Source organism: Symphalangus syndactylus, chromosome 23, assembly GCF_028878055.3.
Source record: "Symphalangus syndactylus isolate Jambi chromosome 23, NHGRI_mSymSyn1-v2.1_pri, whole genome shotgun sequence".
In the NCBI taxonomy this organism is placed as follows: domain Eukaryota; kingdom Metazoa; phylum Chordata; class Mammalia; order Primates; family Hylobatidae; genus Symphalangus; species Symphalangus syndactylus.
The window spans coordinates 25,827,623-25,848,560 of NC_072445.2; the positions used below are offsets into that span (position 1 = coordinate 25,827,623).

At 47.6% G+C, this 20,938-nt stretch overlaps 1 protein-coding gene across 1 annotated transcript in view; it reads right to left on the bottom strand.

The window, feature by feature from the left end:
• TRAM2 (translocation associated membrane protein 2) overlaps nucleotides 1-18,458 on the bottom strand; it is an 81,853-nt gene extending 63,395 nt beyond the window's left edge. Inside the window, exon 1 of the mRNA XM_055264455.2 lies at nucleotides 18,179-18,458. Coding sequence (XP_055120430.1) covers nucleotides 18,179-18,298 — 120 coding nt within the window. The 5' untranslated portion in view covers nucleotides 18,299-18,458. The remainder of the gene's footprint in view (nucleotides 1-18,178) is intronic.
• Between the last annotated feature and the right edge of the window lie 2,480 nt (nucleotides 18,459-20,938).

The following is a 20,938-nucleotide window of genomic DNA, read 5'->3' on the forward strand; positions in this document are numbered from 1 at the left end:
ATTAGGCTTTTCCATGTGTCCTAAAGAAGGAAGATTCAGGAAAATGTGTCAGTGGCTAGAGATGTGGCCCCAAACCCAACCAAGAAATCACACTCCATTAATTCCAACAAATATTTTTCCTCACACCCTTCTAGCCTCAGACCTTGGAGCTGGCACTCTTATTTATTAACAGAGAGAGAAATGAAAAGCTGTTCAAGAATCTGTGCCTTCCTTATAGGACAAGAAGATGGCATTTCACAAAGTGGGATCTGTGGAATGTTACTATACACTACTTGGAAAGAGATGGTCACAGACTTGAGAAATGGTGGATACTACTTTAGAAAGTTATATGCTCTGTGAATCTCCAAGAAAGGGAGCATGGTAGAAAGAGTTCTGCACACTTCTCTGGCCCAGAACCCCCAGCCCCCACTGTCATCCCCAGGGGTTTCAACAGCTTGGACTCCACATCAGGAAATATCAGTGTAACAGACGCGACGGATTACTTGGAATATCCTGAGTTCAGATCCTGGCTCACCAATTTACTAACTGTATCATCTAGGGCGAGTGACTTGAATTCTCTTGGCCTCCATCTCCTTCTCTTTAAAATAAAGGACTCAGGCTGTGAAGTCAGATACACGGACCTTGAATTGTGGCTCTGGCATTGATGAGCAATGAGAGTCCTTAGTCTTTCTAAACCTCAGTCCACTCATCTGTAAAAAGGGAGGCACCACAGTATTTGCCAAACAGGCTGATTGTGGGGGCTGAATGACAGAATACAGGTAGGGTGCTTTTTACAAGACTGAACACAAAGCAGGTAGTAAATACAGAAGACACACTTGTGATCTTTGATTCTATAAACTGTGAAATGCTCTATAAATGCTACCTATTCTTTAAGGCCCAAGTCAAGTCCCATTCTTCATGAAGATTCCCTGATTGCTAGAACCTAAACACTCTCTCACCTCTGGGCTTACCCCATTTGTAAACTACTATGTTTACCACAAATGTATCTGCATTGAATCATATGCCAGTATGTGGTATTATATCCTACATTACTATCCAGTGATTCAGACATAATTCTTATCTCAAGTTTTTTTGTTTTTTTTTTCCCCTAAAACAGAATTGTGGGAAGTTAACTGAATTTAAAAGCAATACACATATACACCTACTGTAAGAAAATTTTAAAAAAGAAACATATAGGCTGGGCACGGTGGCTCATGCCTGTAACCCTAACACTTTGGGAGGCTGAGGCAGGTGGATCACCTGAGGTCAGGAGTTCAAGACCAGCCTGGCCAACGTGGTGAAACCTCGTCTCTACTAAAAATACAAAAAAATTAGCTGGGCGTGGTGGTGGGCGCCTGTAATCCCAGCTACTTCAGGAGGCTGAGGCAGGAGAATGACTTGAACCTGGGAGGTGGAGGAGGTTGCAGTGAGCTGAGATCATGCCATTGCACTCCAGCCTGAGCGACAAGGGCGAAACTGTCTCAAAAAAAAAAAAAAAAAAAGAGAGCGAAACATATAAAGTTAAAAGCTGAAGTCGTCCATAAACTATCTCCTAGAGAGATACCAATGTTGACAGTCTGCTGTGTGTGATCTTTCCAAGTGTTGCCTGTGCATATATAAACATAAGGTTTTTTTAATTAAAATGGGCTCATCCTATACATACTAATTTGTAATCTATTTTTTTTTGTCAGATATCAGTCCATGTCAACACAGCAAGATTGATCTCATCCTCTTTTAAACAGCCATAGAGTATTCCATTGTATGGCTATACCACAATTTACATAATCCGTTCATTGTAGGTGGATATTTGGGTTATTTCAAATGAAGTCTGCTGTTAGAGCAAGAGCTGTGTCCTGTGTCCTGTATGTTTTGGCATCTCCATGGAGTTCACACTGTCGTATGAACTCTAACAACATTTGCTCTGAGTCACAGAGGATTACTGGCTCACAGTTTATCAAACATAACTCTCAATAACCAGCACTGCTGGGTCAAGCCAGAATAATGGGCAATATTCAGAATACTGGGCCTGAGCTATCACTCTCAGATCAAAAAGACAAGCTGTTCAATATCGTTTTGATGCTGGCTCCTTGCCTATATGAAAATTAATTAATGACCCAGCAATTCCACCCCCGAGGTATATATCCAAGAGAACTGAACACATGACATCCACACAAAAACTTGCACATGCGTGTTCAGAGCAGCATTATTCATAATCGCCAAAAGATAGAGACAAACGTCCATCAACTGATGAATGCATAAACAAAATGCACTTCGCAGTACAATAAAATGATTCAGTCATAAAAAGAAATGAAATACTGATACATGCTACAGCATAGATGAACCCTGAAAACATGCTACGTGAAAGAAGCCAGATACAAAATATCACATATGGTATGATTCCATGTATGTTAAATGCCCATTTGCCAGTCCAGAGACACAAAGTAGAGAGTTGTTGCTGGGGTGGAGATGCAAGTGGAGATTAAGGTGGGATGGGGAGCAATGGGAAATGAATGCGAACAGTTTTTTGTTTGTCTGTTTGTTTGTTTTGTAGAGACGGAGTCTCGCTCTGTCACCCAGGCTAGAGTGCAGTGGCGGGATCTGGGCTCACTGCAAGCTCTGCCTCCCGGGTTCACACCATTCTCCCATCTCAGCCTCCTGAGTAGCTGGGACTACAGGCGCCCACCACCACACCTGGCTAATTTTTTTGTTGTTGTACTTTTAGTAGAGGTAGGGTTTCACGGTGTTAGCCAGGATGGTCTCATCTCCTGACCTCGCGATCCACCCGCCTCGGCCTCCCAAAGTGCTGGGATTATAGGTGTGAGCCACCGCGCCCGGCCCTAGAGACAGAGTTTCACTGTTTTGCCCAGGCTGGTCTCCAACTCCCGAGCTCAGGCAATCCACCCGCCTTGGCCTCCCAAAGTGCTAGGATTCCAGGCGTGAGCCACCGCCAAACAGGTTTCTTTTGAAGATGATGGAAATGTTTTGAAATTAGATAATGGCGATGTTGTAAAGCATGGTGAATACACTAAAAATCACGGTATCATACACTTTAAAAATCCCTGTATAGTACACTTTAAAATGGTAAATTTCATGGTACGTGAATTCTATCTCAATTTAAAAATGCAAAAAAAATCCAAAACTTTAAAAAGGGGTTATCAACTGGTAATTCCACTTTACCACTCATGTATTGAAAATATATGAGATCCGATAGAATTGTCAAGTGCTGTGCTGGGTACTGCAGATACTATGGTAAGCAATGCCTCCTGCCCTCAAAGAATGCACAGCAAGGTTGTGGAGTGTGACGGGCTGCACCTGATAAACTTGGGGGTCATCAGAACCATGATAAGGAAAGCACAGGGAGAAAGGAGGGCTTTCCAGAAAAAGTGGGCTGCAACTTGAGGAATGAGGAACAGCTGGCCAAGTGAAAAGAGGAAGCATGTCCCAAGTAACTTGTATGAGGTGCCAGAGGCAACAGAAACATCATAGAGGAGCTGAAATATAATCAACAGGAGACAGCGCCATGATCCAAATGTGCCCAACAGAGTAACTTTAAAACTCCAACATGTATTTTGCCTCCTGTTACATACCAGGCACTTGCTAGATGCTGAGAATTTTTTTTTATTATACTTTAAGTTCTGGGGTACATGTGCAGAACGTGCAGTTTTGTTACATAGGTGTACATATCCCATGGTGGTTTGCTGCACCCATCAACCTGTCACCTACATTAGGTATTTCTCCTAATGCTATCCCTCCCTTAGCCCCCTTAGCCCCCTCACCCCACCACAGGCCCTGGTATGTGATGTTCCCCTCCCTGTGTCCATGTGCTCTCATTGTTCAACTCCAACTTATGAGTGAGAACACGTGGTGTTTGGTTTTCTGATGCTGAGAATTTAGCAGGGAGCAAGATCAATGAAGGCACTGGTAGAACTTTTAGTATGTAACCATACATTTTCATGGGTATACAGTAAACAGTCTATGGCTAATTGATTCATTGACCGGACGTGGTATTTTAAAAGGACCAGTACAATTTGTCAATATCTATCAAAAATACAAATGCAGTTAACGCTTTGACCTTATTATCCCACTTCTGGGAAAATATCCAACAAGATATGCCTGTGTAGGTACAAAATGACATATGTACCAAGATATTCACTGCTGCATTGTTTATAAGAGCAAAACATTGGAAATGACCCAAGTGTCTGTCAAAAGGGGACTGGTTAAATGAATTAAGGTGACCCTGCACAATGGAAGACTGTGCAACCTTCCACATGAATGAGGAAATTCTCTGTGTACTGACAAGGAAAGATCGCCCAGATATTTTGTTAACTGAAAAGGCAAGGTGCAAAAGTGTAAATAATACACTTCATTTTGTATAGGAAAGGAAACAGACAGATAGATAGACAGACAGATATAAGGATATAACTTATTTATAGCTGCTTGTATTTGCTTAAATAAACCCAACAAGACAAATACATAAAAGTCAATAAAGAGTGGTTACTTGGGGCTGGGCGTGGTGGCTCACATCTGTAACCCCAGGACTTTGGGAGGCTGAGGTGGGCGGATCACGAGGTCAGGAAATCGAGACTATCCTGGCTAACACAGTGAAACCCCGTCTCTACTAAAAATACAAAAAATTAGCTGGGTGTGGTGGTGGGCGCCTGTAGTCCCAGCTACTCAGGAGGCTGAGGCAGGAGAATGGCGTGAACCCAGGAGGCAGAGCTTGCACTCCAGCCTGGGGAACACAGCGAGACTCCATCTCAAAAAAAAAAAAAAAAAAAAAAAAAAAAAAGTGGTTACTTGGGGACAGGGGAGCTGGATGAGAACAGGTGGGGAAGGACAGTTCTCAATGAATTCCTTTTTTATGTTTTTTATTTTTGAGTCATGTGAATGTATCACCTAATGGTACCGAATCCAAAACACTTTTTTTTTTTTTTTTGCCACGTGAATATATCTCCTAATGGTACCTATTCCAAAAAAAAAAAAAAAATTTAAGCTTTAAAAGGCTAAGATTATAGGCTCTCTATCTGCATGCACATGCTAAAGTAGCCAGCATTCCTAATGTGCTCAAAAGCATCTCTTACTGGTCACCCGAGAACCCAAAAGAGACAGCATGGATAGAAAAGCTTCAAATGACCACCAGCAGCAGAAAGGCAACTCACACACACACCATCCTGTGTGTGCATGGGACCATACCTGACAAACTCATACTGACTACATGGTAGGTACAGAGGTGCTGGGGATACTGAGAAAATGTGAAACACCTCTTTCCTTGGGTCGTGGAGGGATGGCTCACGGCAAGTGCAAGGAGCCATGCCCGGCCCTACTGCCAGTGACCTTGCTAGTACAAATTGGAGTCACTCTCACGCTGAAAAATTTTCAATGGCTCCCTTTTACCTAAGCTGAGGACCAAACCCCAATTTTTAAACAAACACTTCCATGGCCAGAACCCTGCCTGCCAGTCCAGTGTCACCTTTCACCACTTCCACCATTAACCAGCCCCTACCCAGCCCACTCTGGCAATATAGAGACACTTGCCATACTCCCCCTGCGCCCATGCCTCCTCTCTGCCTGGAACTCCCTCCCCCCAGCACATCTGCCTGCCTCATGCCCCTCGAGCCTCAAGGGCCAGCCCAAACCTCTCCTTTTTAAAATGAACAGTCCCTACCCTTCCCAGAGGGGTTATGCTCCCTTCCCCGACACACACACTGTAACCACCACACACAAGAGCAGCAGTGACACTGTCACTCCCTAAGAACTCTCAGCTCAATGGAGGCAGAATCTTCACCTCTTCATCCTTTATGCCTAGCCCCAGGAACAGGGCTTGGCAGAGAGCAAATGCTCGGTCCAAGTCTGGCTGAATGAATAAACAAGAGAAAGACAGAGGTGGGGAGAAAGGAAGAATTAACCCTCTCAGGGCAGAGGGGCTGGAAAACGCGTTCTGAGCAGGTGGTGCTTTTGCCGTATCTAAGGTGGGCCTTAAAAAAGAAATAGCAGTTATAGGATGAAATGGGGAATGAGATGACTTGGAGTGCAGGGTGCATGAACAAAAGCAGAGAAGCATGAAGGAGGAGGGAATGTTCAGGGAACACAGGTAGGTTGGTCTGCAATGAGGGTCAGGGCAGGGACGAGGCCTGAGGGAGGTGCAGAGTCCAGGACAAAAGCTGATCAGACTGCGGGGAAGCTTTGAAGCCAAGCTAATTGCCCAGCCTTTAGGCGGGCATCTTGGAAGTAGTCTAAGTAGGGAGACCCATGCTCAGCTCTGTGTTCGAAGACAATCCGTGACAGCTATGAGGAGAAAGGATCAGAAAAGATGAGAGCGTGGGGTCCAAGTTAGGACCAACTATAGCCATTTAGGTGAGGAATATCAAATGCCCGAGCTAAAACAAAAGATCATTAGGGCGAGAGGAGACCTGGGGGCAATTCAGGAGGTAAAACCACTGGACTTAGTGAACAGACACTGGGGGCAAGGCAGGGGAGGGCAAGTGACGGCTGCGGGCTTCAGTTCTCGTATATACACTTGCTGAACTTCCCTCTCCTAGAGACCATGCAAACTACAGTCATGCATGCGGATGGTGGTATGGGAGCTAGTAAAATTGTGGTGTCACCAACAGGCCTTGGTAAGAAGACCCCTAGATACTCAAATAGTCTGCTAGAAATCAGACAAAGGGAAAATCTCACTGCGTCTATTTCTAGGGGGTCTGGCAAAAGTTTAGAGATGAACAGTACACAATGGATCCACCAGTCCTCTTCATGTTATCACATGCACTTCAAAAAATTACTTACTGACACCTTCATCAGGAACTTCCAGGTGCAAAATATAGGTAGACCTCAGTACACAGCGAGTGCTAAGTAACTTTTCTGAATAAATATTACATACAGGCTGTGCCTACTTCTTCTGTCCACTGAACATGCCATGTCCCTCCCAACCTCCACTATCTCTGGAAAAGCCTCCACAAAGGAAGTTCCCACCCCCTCTGCCTCCACTGAACACTGGAACAAAACCAGTTTCCTTAGGTAAGGCCACGGTACTTGCATGCAAGCCTCTTTACAGCTTATTTAGCTAACAAAACAAAAGATAGAGGAAAAAGATGTTCTAACTCACTGGGTCCCTACCTTTTAAGAAATTAGAAGTTACATGAGATGCAAACAAATACCTTTTTATTATAATAAGTCCATACGACACTTCAGTGATAAAGCCATACGAAGGCAATGCAAGACGGTGAAACGGAATGATAGGCACGTTCAGGAGCACCACCGGCATCACTGCACACCTAGGGTTGTAAGAAGGTCTAGGGAAAAGCCCTTTCTCTCTCCCAGCTTTCACTGTCCTTGCCCTCCCCACTACTGCCCTGCTGCTTGCCTGTGGCACATGAAACATAGGAGAAAAAGAGCTGAAAATGGTCTTGCAGTTTCTTGCAGTTTCTGAAGTCTCTGAATCAACACCAGAGACAGTTCAGCTGCTTTGGGGGCTTGCTTCCTGGTTGGGGGTTGAGACTGAAATTTCCCCAGCTGGAAGTTCTCACCTGGACCAGTGCCCCAGCCTCCTAACCAGACTTCCTGTCTCTAATCTCTAATCTCTACTCTCATCCCCTAAACCACTCTGGTAGTCTCCAGAGCAACCTCATCATACCGCTGTCTTTCCTAACAGTCTTTAAAGGCTCCCATTACCTTCAGGACAGTCTCAACTCCACGGCAGGACCTAAGGGGCCCTGGGTGATGTGGCCCCACCTCCACCCTTGTCCCCGCTGCGTCCCACCTCCAGAGCATCCTATGACACCAGTGTGCTGAGTGTCCAATGCTTCACACCAGCTCATCTGTCTACAAAGGATGGACTGTTCTATCGCCCTCCCATGTCTCCTTCTTTCTCTGGCCTTATCTAGCATCCATCTATCCCTATTCTGAGCTAGGAGGTCCCCCTCCATGTTCCCAAAGCATCCCCTCTAGTAGACTACACTTACTGAGCACCACTGTGTGCTAGACCAGAAGACCCACGTGGCAGCTCAACTGGGGTAGTCATCATCAAGTGACTGTACTTGCCTCCTTTTATCTATCTCCCTTATGAGACGGTAAATTCCTTGTGATTAAGCAATGTGTCCTTTTTCTCTGTGTTCCCAGCATCTAGAATGATGGTTCACACAGAAGCACTGCTTAATCAACATTTGCAGAACAAGGGGCAAGAGGTCAAAACCAGCTCAGTTCAGACTCACGTCCCTTGGGCCATGTGAGCAGCAACCCAACTGGTAGGGCTGAGAAACCAACAACATTGGGCAAGTTACACTTAACTATGCCACAGCTGCAGGCTAAAGGCGTGGTAAGTTGTCAGTGAAAATCTGGCGAGGCCATAGTTGTCATGCCTGAAGTTATCTGTACCCAGGAAATGCAGGGAAGAGTAGCTGAGAAGTGTCACATTCTCTTCTTTCTGAAGCTCCAAAAATGAGCACAGTAGAGAGAGTTGTATCAACAAATATGTTAGCTGGCTTGCATTTCATATTTCAGTGTTTTGTACAGAGTAGGTGTATTTGCTGAATGATTATAAATAAAATAAAACTCAATGGCCAAATGGTTGAATAATGTTGAATGCAGATATTTCCCAGGCTGGGCGAAGAATGACAGAAATGTTTCTTTTACATTTCTTGGGTAATAAAATGTACTATGCAGCAGACCAACTTTGCTTTTTACTTCAGGGCTATAAAACTGTAGCTTTCCAGAAATTTCTGCGGATGAATCAGTCTGGATAGCCAAATTCTCCATATTGCCACAGATTTAGTTTTGAAACTTCAACACTGTTCATTATGGATGGCAATCTTAAAGTCTCAAAGCCAAGCCCAGACTCCTTTCCAATATACAGATTTTCTCCTTCTCCACCATGGGTTCTGCTAAGCCGTATTTCATGTCAACCCCAAATTTGTGCTAGAACCTGATTTCAACTCAAATAATAAATGAAACCAAGATTAGAAGTGAGCCCACTAGCCTAATGGAGCACAATGTTTGCCTAGCTACTACTCCTAAGTCTACAGGATTGGAGAAAGGCGCCTCTCTCCTTCTCCTCCAAATGTCTCACTGGCAATTTGAGTTTTATATACATTTTCCTGTCCTGTTCTACATGTCCATGTTAAGAAGGCACAACCGGCAGGGCGCGGTGGCTCACGCCTGTAATCTCAGCACTTTGGGAGGCCGAGGCGGGCAGATCACAAGTTCAGGAGATCGAGACCATCTTGGCTAACACGGTGAAACCCCGTCTCTACTAAAAATACAAAAAATTAGCCGGGCGCGGTGGTGGGCACCTGTAATCCCACCTACTCGGGAGGCTGAGGCAGGAGAATGGCATGAACCCGGGAGGCGGAGCTTGCAGTGAGCCGAGATAGCACCACTGCAGTCCCGCCTGGGCGAAAGAGCGAGACTCCGTCCTAAAAAAAAAAAAAGAAGGCACAACCACCGGACATTTGACACATCCATGAAGCAGGTGAGCCCCAGAGAGGTGAAGGGCCTTGCATGGGCCACAAGGCTATTTAACGGAAGAATGGAAGAATCCAGGCCCCTGTCCTCGCCCCTTTCACTGCACGCCTCCCTGCTGTAGGCCCTCCACTGGCACTAGCCATAATTCATTCCTCAAGAACCCTGAAAGAAGGGCACATGTTCCAGCCATCATAACCAAACCAGAACCCTGCTATTTTTTAAAAAAATCAACTACCACCTGTTCCTTTCTACGTCAACATTCCTCCTCCAGTCACAAAATCCATACAAACAAGTTATTCCTTGCCCGTTGAGGTCACAAGTTGATCAACTACAAACTAAAAACACAGTCTCAACTCCAAAACCATGGGTCTGAAAAGTTCCAATTCTGCTCTGAGTTCTGAGGAATTCTTCTCAGCCGGAAACCAGGCATTGTGAGGCTGGCCCTGTGATTTCCTGCAGGACTCCAGGAATTGCTGGAGGGAAAGCCTGTTTATCCTGGGATTGCTCCTCCAGGTCAGGAGCTCCCAGACTGCTCTTAACCTTCATGAAAGGAGCTGATAAATAATTGCGTAAGTTCTGTCTCTGTCCTTTGTCTTGAGGTAGTACGTCCTTCTCCCTCTCCAATAGCCACAGAAGTCTTCATGACAGTGCTGGGCCCCTCAACAGTCTCTTTTTAAAAGTCTCTATAAAAAGAAAAATTAAATACCCTCTAAGACAGAATATCTACACTTATATAATAAAGATGAAGGAACAAACTGATTAACAATAACTGCAAAATTCAGGGGCTTTATTAAAAAGTCCTCTTTCCATTTCAAAGGCAGGGCAACTGAGGCTCAGAGAGCTATGTCCTTCGCACCAGAGGTACGATCATCAGCTCCACCGACCCAAAAAAGCCATTAGAGATCATGTTTGGGTTTGATGTTTAAAGTCTTAAGAAACCATATGGAAGAGTTCTCCTAACTCCAGCCAGGGTTTCAATCAATACAGGCCAGCACCTTGATCTTCAGAACTATGAGAAATAAATGCAGGGCCAGGCACGGTGGCTCATGCCTGTAATCCCAACATTTTGGGAGGCCAAGGCGGGCGGATCACCTGAGGTCAGGAGTTCGAGACCAGCCTGGCCAAAATAGTGAAACCCCATTTCCACAAAAATACAAAAATTAGCCAGGCATAGTGGCAGGCGCCTGTAGTCCCAGCCACTTGGGAGGCTGAAGTGGGAGAATCGCTTGAACCCGGGAAGTGGAGGTTGCAGCAAGCCGAGATTATGCCACTGCACTCCAGCCTGGGCGACAGAGCAAGACTCCATTTAAAAAAAAAAAAAAAAAAAAAGAAAGAAATGCATGTTGTTTAAACCACCAAATCTATGGCATTTTTGTCATAGCAGCCCAAACAGACTGCCTTTATGCAATAACGTATGTATAAGGGTACAGACTGTGCCTCACAAGGTATCTAAAAGTGACCACCACTCTTCTCCTCGAATACTAACCACACTACACCCAGGGCATTAGTTCTTAATTTAATAAACCACCCCTTCCATCAACAGCAATGGCTCGAGGTTGATGCCCAATAGTTTGAGGACGCACCTGCCACTCACATCAAGTTTAAGACCTGACTCCTATCCACAAATAATCTATCAGCTCTAAGCTACCATACTAAGACCTCTTTGAGAAGAGGGACCCCACCTATTCATGTCTGCATTCCCAGAGCTCAGCACAGGCCCAGAACAGGCACTCAAGCACTCAATAAAATGCTGCCAAATAAATGAGCAGAGCACTCAATTTCAAGACTTCTACATAAATATTGGCATTCAAATATTGGAATTCAAATTCACTAGAATTCCAGTGGGCAGAGCTGTAGAAGACCACCAGAGATGAGTCTGAAGACTTGGATTCTAGCCCCTGTTTTGCCAAAAATTCACTCTACTATCCTGGGCAAATCTCCCAGCCAATGAGGGTCTTAATTTTGTTTTTCGGTAAACACAGTAGAAGACTTCTTAGGTTTCCCTCTAAGATCTTAAACTTATAAAATACAAAGCAAAGATGTGCCCTTGAGCTACAGCTACAATGTTAACTTGATGATAAGGGCAGTAACAATATAACAGCCAGAGTCATCTTTTCTTACACAGATGCTGGGTAGCAGCGGGCAGTAACTTTACTAGTAGGTAAAGCTCCTGTGTGTTTGCTTATGTTCACACATTATATACACACACATTTGGGTCACTCCCTGTAGTCTCTTTCAGGGAGATGCAAATTTCAGTAATTGTTCCAGGCAGAAAAGCCTCCAAGTGGAACAAAGACCCACAGACATTACTTCCAGGTAATAAACAGATTCCACTCAGACAAAGAAAAATAAAGCAGCCGGTGGCTACATTCCATAGACGCCCCATTTGTGGAAGCATTGGGGCTGAGCTCTAAATGTGAGCCAGACATTGCTGAGTTCTTATTTTGGCTCCGACTCTAACTTGGAGTGGATGGTCCTTGGCCAAGTCTCTGCTCTAGAAGCCAGGTTCTGGATGAGTATGGCAACCCCCATAAACCATCCCGATTACAGGGTGAGGCGAGTGAAGCATTTCACAGATGTAAAGGGCTGCCAGCCCCTCCAGACAAATGAGGAAAGCCGTCACGAGGCAACGTGGCTTGGTGGAGAGCCACAGAGCAGCCCCTCTCCTAATCTTGGGCTCCTACAAACTCACCAGAGGCCTCAGAGATCCGCCCCAATCCTCCCTGCCCCCCCCCACACACACACATGCACACACACACACACACACACACACACATACATCCTGCCTCCATTTCCCCTGCTGAAAAGCAAGGACTTTTTGCAAGAGTCACTTGCAAAGCTCTTTAAACCACACAGTTAACTCGCAATGTTACCCAGCTGCAACCAAGTTAGGTGTGGTTCTCCTCTTCTGTGGGACATCTGAGACAGTAGAGGTATACCAAGGCAAAGTAATAGAATGTATAAAAGATAAAGGTCTGTTTGTGAAATAAGAAGGGCTGTTCAGGAACCACGTTAGTACTTTTACTGTTTCCCCGCACCCCTTTCTTTAACCATTAGGTACCAATGGATACCAGATACACAGAGCTGAATAAAAAGGTTAAGAGATACTATCAGTAAAGTTTCCCACCAAAGCCTGCTAATAGCGCTCTCGCTGATTAGAAAGCACTTCTGTCATTTGGGAACTCTAATCCGCTCTTATCAACCCTCTGGCTTCGTCATTTATAAGGGTGGGAATGAGAGGTACATCAGCTATGCCACAGAGTGATTTCTGGGGCCCCTGCCCATGAAGAAGCAGATCAAAAAGGAGCTCATGCCTGCCAGAGTGAAGCTTTCACCATAGCAACACATGTTATTCTACAAACAGTCGGGACTAAGGCACTCTGTTGTGACCGGTCCGGACAGTGCCCCCGAGAAACGAGTGACTGAGGGTTCAGACAACAGAGCAGGCAAGAGAAAAGTGGTACCTATTTAACTTGCAGGGCAGTCTCCCTGTGGTTTTTACATCTCCACAAAGTTAATAGTGGCAGCCCTAAGACCCTCCAGTACCCACGGACTGTGTTCTAATAAGATAGATGTCAAAGAGAAAACAGGTGTTCTCCGTGGAGCAGCTGCACCACCAGGCTCCCTGGGGAAAAGAAGTTCTGGGGTAGAGAGATTGGTCTGTTTGGAGATTAGATGGCTAGCAGTGGAGAACTTGGGGGAAAGGTCTCCATCTCAAAACATATCATCTCTAAAATGAAATACAGCCGGGATGCTCAATGAGCCACCTGAGGATAAAACGTGGACTCCCAGACCCACCAATGAAGTCAATAACAATAGTCATCCGTGTACTTGTTGAGACCATTAAGTGCCCATGTGCCAGGTACAGTGCTGGGTATTTTTACACATATTAGCCTTCACTGGGTAGTTAGGGTTAAAACGTCATTAACCGATCAATGTCACTTTTCTGGATATCACGTTTGTGACAAGGAAAGAAACAGGAAAAATCAATGTGCCCTTACATCCCATAGGATAGGATTACACTTGAGGCTTGACCAGTAGAAAATCTAGCTCCCAATTTCTGCTCTGTTGCTCATATCATGGAGGCATCTGTGTAGAAATCCAACCACAGAACAAGAGCGCTCAAGAGAATACGTGACCCTCCTTGGTTTCCTCTGTCTAACTTCTCTAGAACACCGTGGATAGAGTAAGTAAAAGGCTAAAAGGGAGATGCATAAAGTTAGGAACTAAAAAAGGTGGCAAAGGCACTTCTTCGAAAGTGCATTAGAAGTTAGTCAAAGAGGCCAGGCGCAGTGGCTCAGGCCTATAATCCTAGCACTTTGGGAGGCCAAGGTGGGAGGATCACCTGAAGTCAGGAGTTCGAGACCAGCCTGGCCAACATGGTGAAACCCCGTCTCTACTAAAAATACAAAAATTAGCAGGGTGTGTGGCATGTGCCTGTAATCTCAGCTACCCGGAAGGCTGAGGCAAGAGAATCGCTGGAACCTGGGAGGTGGAGGCTGCAGTGAGCTGAGATTGCACCACTGCACTCCAGCCTGTGCGACAGAGCGAGACTCCTTCTCAAGTTGACCCGTGTCCACAGATGTATTATGTGTGCCATTTGCACACATCTTTCCATGAACACAATAGAAGTGGGATTGTTTTATGATGCTGCTACCATTCACAGACAGGACCCACAGCCACATTTCAGGTTACGATGCCTACAGATAGTCTGGGAGGATGTGAACCAGTGCCAGGGAAGCCATGTACTAGCAGGTGGTGACACAATGGGCTCCCATTGTATATGCTGCAAACATTTCACCCTGACAAGTCAGTGTCCGGAGCAGGGAAGAAGGTGGTTCCTGAAGAAAAGGTAAATCTGCCAAATCTGCCTCCAAAACAATTAAAAAGCAAAAACCAGCCATCACCAAGAACTCCGTCCCTGAACCTTTAAGTCATCCCAGACCAAAAAGAAACCAACCCTACAAACGATAGGCTCAGAATTGTGGAAATATTTCTTTGCAGCTGCAGAGCCTGTAAATGAGCTTAAAAAAAAAAAAGTTTCAGTCTTGAACTGACATTTTAAAGGTAGTATATAAATTGCTTCCTCTCTCTTCGGTGCACCCCCTTTTTCCTCATTCTCCATTCGCTAATGAAAGACTTTTCCTCTTCCCCTGCCTGTTTCAATTTGAAACGTGGCACAGAACGGGACACTGGAAGGAGAAGGGAAGGTGGAGGGGGAGGAGGCTACTTTCAAATCTGACACACATACCCCCCAACCAGCTGTCCACACCCTGGTTGATGGTCAGGCCAGACTCCACCTAAGACAGGACTGAAGGACCAAAGAGTTGAGTAGAAAACTCCCCCTGTGCCACCTCTCCCAAAAGCACACTTAACGGTGGAAAGGAAGGAGGGGGAAAATAAAGTTCCACATTCCTGACATTTTTTAGCCAAGTGCTGTGGCTGCACAGAGCAGCTTCTCTATTCCAAGCAGCCTGTAGGACCGGGAGAAAACCTGGGTTCAGGGGGGAAAAGCTGCCCCCCGCCTTCAAAACAGGATGGCTCAAAACTGAACCAAAATTGGGGAAGCGATAGGGGTGAGTGGTGAGGGGAGAGACAGTCTTTCATGTGTGTTCCCAAAAGGAAATTATCCCAAGGGAAAGAATTCAGAGTCATCATCTCCCTGGGGACAGAGAACTAAAGCACTGGGGTCCCTAAGGGGGAAACAGAAGCTCCCTGAATGCAGAAGAGGTGACCAGTGAGTTGGGGCTAAAGAGCAAGGCAGGGATGCAATGCAGACACAAGGGCTGTGGCTGCCTGGGGCGTGGGCTGGTACGGGGAGAGGGGCCCAGCCCATTGGCAGAGGCAGGACAGAGGACCCCAGAGGGAGGAATGGCCAAGAGAGTCGCTCTTTGTGGGAAGAATTATAATTGAGTTTTCCTGGCTCAGCTTCCGAATGAAGGAATCCTAGCCAGGGCCAAGTCAGAACCCCAAGAGTCTATGTCCTCTCACCCCTTTCTCCCATTCCCCTTGCACCTCTTCCTGCCGTCACTTCTAGGAAAAGGGTGGTGAGTCCCCAGTTGCACCTCCCATCACACCATATGCATCCCTACATACCCACACATGCACACCACACACTTCTAGAGGGAAACCCAGAAGATCCTAAGTGACATCCAGCCAGTCCTGTGCTGGATTATGACGCGTCTCCCCCTGCTTTACTCTGAGTGTGAAGATGCCCACGTTTGTTTCTCTGTGGTACCTACAGTATCCAGGACGCTTCTGCTCTCATTTGATAGAGGCAGCAGTTCCAAACTCCCCCTCCCCACCCCAGGAATACTTAATCTCTGTGGAGAGTTAGTCAGTGGGTAAAGACAGTGAGGCCCCCCGCCATGTGCCTGGCACAGAAGAACACAAGACCTTCTTACTGGAGGCTTAGGGCAAAGCCCTCTTTCGCCCAGAGAAGCACAGACTGATGATCTCACAAAGTACCTCCAAAAGGAGACAACTGCCCTGTGGGTCCTATAGGTTCAAGGTGCTATGGGAAGAAGTGATGGGCTTGGCAGGAAAAGGGGGCCTGTAGGCATTTCAACCAGAGGCCTTGCTACACTCCCCAGTACAAGCCTAAGGGGGAGGAAGAGTAGTTTCGTTTGTTTGTTGTTTTCTGGTCTTGGGCCTTTCTCTTTCACCAGATACTGGAAGTAAGAGCTCTTAGCACCTTTCAGCTTCTAGAGTGGCAGGTTTAACGCACAGGACTTTCCATAAGACTAGAGACCCAGGAAAGGAGGTAGGTACCAAACTCAAACGCTGGCAGCTCTTTCTGAGCAAAGATAAAGCAGGTAGGGCCACAAACCCTAACAAATGCTAGAAATACGACAGAGAGAGCCACAGGCTATGCGAGAAACTTGGCCGCTGCAGAGCCTGTGGCTTTGAGGTTTACAGCTGTCACGTGTATCTTTCCAGCCACACCCTCCAAGGCTGGGGACACGCACTTGGAGGCCTCTTAGAATGGAGGACAGCAAACAGACAGGAGAGAATGCGCTGGGCAAAGGAAATTCTGTTATTTTGTTAAGCTGTTATTATGATAAACAATCACGGGGCTCCAGGCGCAAGAGACTTTTTCCTGTTGGTAGGAGATGTTATGGCTTTTGTTGCCGATATGATCTCAGTTAAACCTTACAATCACCCTGTGAGGAAGACCAGTTTTATGAACGTCTTTAATGATGGGGAAACTGAGGCTGCAGTCAGTTTTCAGACTAGTCACAGAACAGGGACTAAGACACACGGATGTGACTCTGTGTGACACCACACACTTCCAGGGGAGAGCCCAGAACAAGGTGAAGCGAGCCTGATCCAATATACCACTAGAGAGAGCTGTGAGAGGGAGAGGAAGGAGAGAGGGACTAACTAAAGGTGCACTACCAAAAAGTAGAGAGGAGACCCCAGTCCTAGCACCACCGTTTACTTCCTACAGACCCTAAAGCCCAGCCACGGACACATTCATTCATCCAACCCTGACTTGGCCACCACAAGAATGTTCCCAGCTTGAGGGCAGCTTCGCCAGCCAATTAGGGCCCTTGTCATTCGTAGAGATACAGGGAACCCGAGACAGAGGGACAGGGAAGGAAATTTAGCCAGGCAAGCCATCCTCCATCTCCAAGGAAGTCTGTAAATGATCACAGCTTCCTAACCCAACCGTGAGAATGCAATAAGCAAGCTGGCCCAGAAGGGAGGACAAGTAGTTTCAGGAACCAGAGGAGACCACGGTGAGAGTGAGGGGAATGTCGCTCACATATCTCACTTCTGAGACAAGATATACCGCAACAAACCCATGCCAAGCTTCCTCCAGTTCTTCCCACTTTTGAATATCACATTTTTCTTGCTCTGCAAGAGTAGGGAATCCTTCCCATCAGTCCTGTGGATTCTGACCCCTTGCTGGCTTTCTACAACTCCCTGCCTGGGAGACCGACACCAGGACATTGCTGTTGGGGGTGGGATGCCCATCCTCTGCCCCCCACTCCTACACTATAAGAGAATCAACTCCCCAAAAAGTGGAAGGCATCCCTGTCTCTCTTCTTGTCTCTGTAAAGGGGGTGAAGCTCTGGGTCGCCGCAGATGGATCTAAAGGGACAGTCCACGGAGTGGTAAAAGGATATCCCAAAACTGGCCTTCTAGAGCACAGCAAAAAAGTGGGAGCGAGAGGAGCGCAGAAGGCCACTGCTGGGATGCGGCCAGGGCCACACGTGAACATCCGAGCACGTTCCAGAGCTGAGATGCAAAACACCCAGAAAATCAGATAGGAAGTGGAAAAGGGTCAGGGTCTCTCCTACTGGAAAAGCCCAGAAGAGCTAGTGGCCACCCCTTGGGGCAAGAGGGGGTTGTGCAATGACTGCGGGTCTGGGAGTCTCTGGGCTTGGCTCCTGGACGCCAGAAAGGAAACCCCACGCGTCAAGCCAGGGTGGCAGCGCGGCGGTTGGTTCGAGGCCAGGCTGGGGTTTCAGGGCTGCAGACAGGCTGCGGGATACGATGAGTGCCCAAGGGGGCGGCAGAGCATGGCATGGCTGGCACGGCGCGGAGCTGGGGGTGCTGTCTGGGCTGGCCGGGGTACAGGCCGGAGGAGTACAGTGCACAAAGCCGGGGAGCCGATAACGTACACGGCAGCCAGGAGCCTCCGATCAGAGGAGGGCCCGCTGACCTGCAGGGGTGTGCCGGGCGGCGCACGACAGGGGGCACTGTCCCTCCAGCTCCCTCCTCCCCAGGCTCTCACCTCGAACATAAGCCCGATGAGGACGCAGAGCACCAGGCAGAAGCCGATGTCCGCATGGTTGTGGATGACGAACTCCTGGCTGAAGAGCGGATAACTTTTCGTCCTCCTGCGGAAAGCCATGGCAGCGGGCGCGCAGCGGCCGGCGGGGCCCGCACCCTGCGCTCACGAACCGCAGCGCAAACTTCTCCAGCCCCGGCCCGGTCCGCCCGCCGGCCCGCCGCCCGCTCTCCTACAGCCGCCCGCCCGCCCAGCGCGGAACAACTTCGGGGCCCGCCCCCTTCCTCCGCCTGCCCCCGCCCCCGCCGCCCGTAACCGCCCCCGGCCGCAGCCCCCGCCCAGCCCGCGGCCCGCACTCGGCGCGCCTGGCCCCGCCCCCCGCGGGCTTAACCCTCTAGCCGCTGGGCACACGCGGGCGGCCGGGGCGGAGGCGTCCGGGGGCGGCGAGCGGGAATCGGCTCCTCCTCGTCCCGCGCCAGCGCCGCGCCCGGCCGCATTCTCAGCGCCCGGGTCTCAGCCGCTCGCGGCGGAGAAAGCAGGCCGCGGAGGAGGCGGGCGCCCGGACCTGCCCGGACAGGAAGTGGGCCCAGGTTTCCCACTCCTCGCTCCGCTCCTTCCTCCGCGGGAAGGGCAGGCCCGGGAGGCAGTGAGCGCCCCGGGGGTGGCCGGGCAGCCGGATGCTCCCGGGGTTGCGGGCTGTGGCCCCGGGGGCTGAGGGCGGCGCGGGTGCGGCGGAAGCAGGGAAGCCGCGAACCGGCCTTCTCGCTGGCCACAGCGCCCTGCACGGACGATCAGTGAATGGAGATTACTCAAATATTTATCGAGAAATTGCAGTGGGCTAGGCACGGTTCAGGTTGTGTGAATGCGCAGATAACCGAAAGACCCTGCCCTAGGGGAGCTTTCGCTCCATTGCGGGGAGAGGGTGGACGATTGCAGTTTTGCTTAGTAATTTTTGGGACCCTCACGCCACCATTAATTAGCTACACACATCTCACCGAAAGTCTACCTTACATATTAATCAGAAGAAGTGGAAGAATAAACACAGAAGAAGCAAAAAAGGAAGGAACTTTCTCACTGAAAGTTTCTATTTAATATTAAGTCTTAAAAGTACTCCTGGAAGGACAAAAGGTGTTCTTAATAAATTAATTTATATTCGCAAATATTGAATTTAATCCTACCAGTAATGAAGGAGTCAGTTACTTTCTAGATGTACAGAAATACGTAATGAACAAAAAAGCTAATTCCTATTCCATTTTTTATTAGGTCCACAGTTATTTCACTTCTAAGTAAATATGATTTTTTTTAAAGTGGCACGGGGTAGAATGTAATTGAGACAGGATGGAGTTCCCAGAGAAATTATACTTCCTCAATTTGTACTCCACCTTACTTAGCATACAGTCTTGGGTCTGTAATTCCCTTATCTGACTCTCAAGGAAATGAAAAAGTAATGCCTAGATTGGACTAAACCTCATTTAACTTCAAGACTGACCTTTCTCAAAGTTGAACCTTCGTCTTGTGAGGAACAGAAAGATCAAGAACTCTGAAGCATCTCTACTTTCGACCTGTGAAAATGTGTTCAAATTTGCAACGTGCGGCCACATCTATGAGGTTGAACTTTATACAATTGGTTTCTTTATAGGTTTAGATGGTTGAATTTAAGTTACCCCCACCGCTATTATTATTCTTATTATTATTATTTTGAGACAGAGTCTTAACTCTGTCGCCCAGGCAGGAGTGCAGTGGTGAGATCTTGACTCACTGCAACCTCTGCCTCCTGGCTTCAAGCGATTCTCATGCTTCAGCCTGTAGCTGGAACTACAGGTGTGTGCCACCACACCTGGCTAATTTTCGTATTTTTTAGTAGAGGTGGGGGTTTCACCATGTTGGCCAGGCTGGTCTTGAACTCCTGACCGCAAGTGATCCGCCATTTTTTGAGACGGCTTCTCTGTTGCCCAAGCTGGAGTGCAGTGATGCCATCTCGGCTCACTGGAACCTCCTCCTCCCGGGTTCAAGCAATTCTCCTGCCTCAGCCTCCCGAGTAGCTGTGATTACAGGTGCCCTCCACCACCCCCTGCTAATTTTTGTATTTTTAGTAGAGACGGGGTTTCACCACGTTGGCCAGGCTAGTATCGAACTCCTGACGTTCAGTGATCTGCCCGTCTTGGCCTCCCAAAGTGCCGAGATTACAAGCCACTGCACCCAGCCTTTTGCTACACTTTTGTACTAAACTACACTATGGGGCAGCACAGTAAGTTTGTTTACACCAGCATCACCAGAAACGCGTGGTTAATGCATCTACAATGTTACAGTGGCTATGACATCACTAGGTGATAGGAAATGTTCAGCTCCATTACCGTCTTATGAAACAACTGTTTTATATGTTGTTTGACCGGAACATCATTACGTGGCATATGAGTATGTGTCCTCCAGTTTTTCGACATTCCTCCCTTCAAAAACAGGCAATTCATTCCCCTCCCCTTCAGTGTGGGCTGGACTTAGTGGCTCACTCCTAATAAATGGAATGTAGCATAAGTGATGGTATGTGACTTCCAAGACTAGGCCAGAAGAGGCATTTGGGGGTTTCTGCTTTCTTGCTCTCAGGTCACTCCCTCTGGAGGAAACCAGCTGCCACTTTGTGAGGATATTCATAGTCCTGTGGAGGCATATCCTCCATAGGGCTGAGACCTCCTGCCAACAACCATCACTGACTTGCCAGGCATGAGTGTGCCACCTTGAAAGCAGATTTTCCAGCCCCAGTCAAGC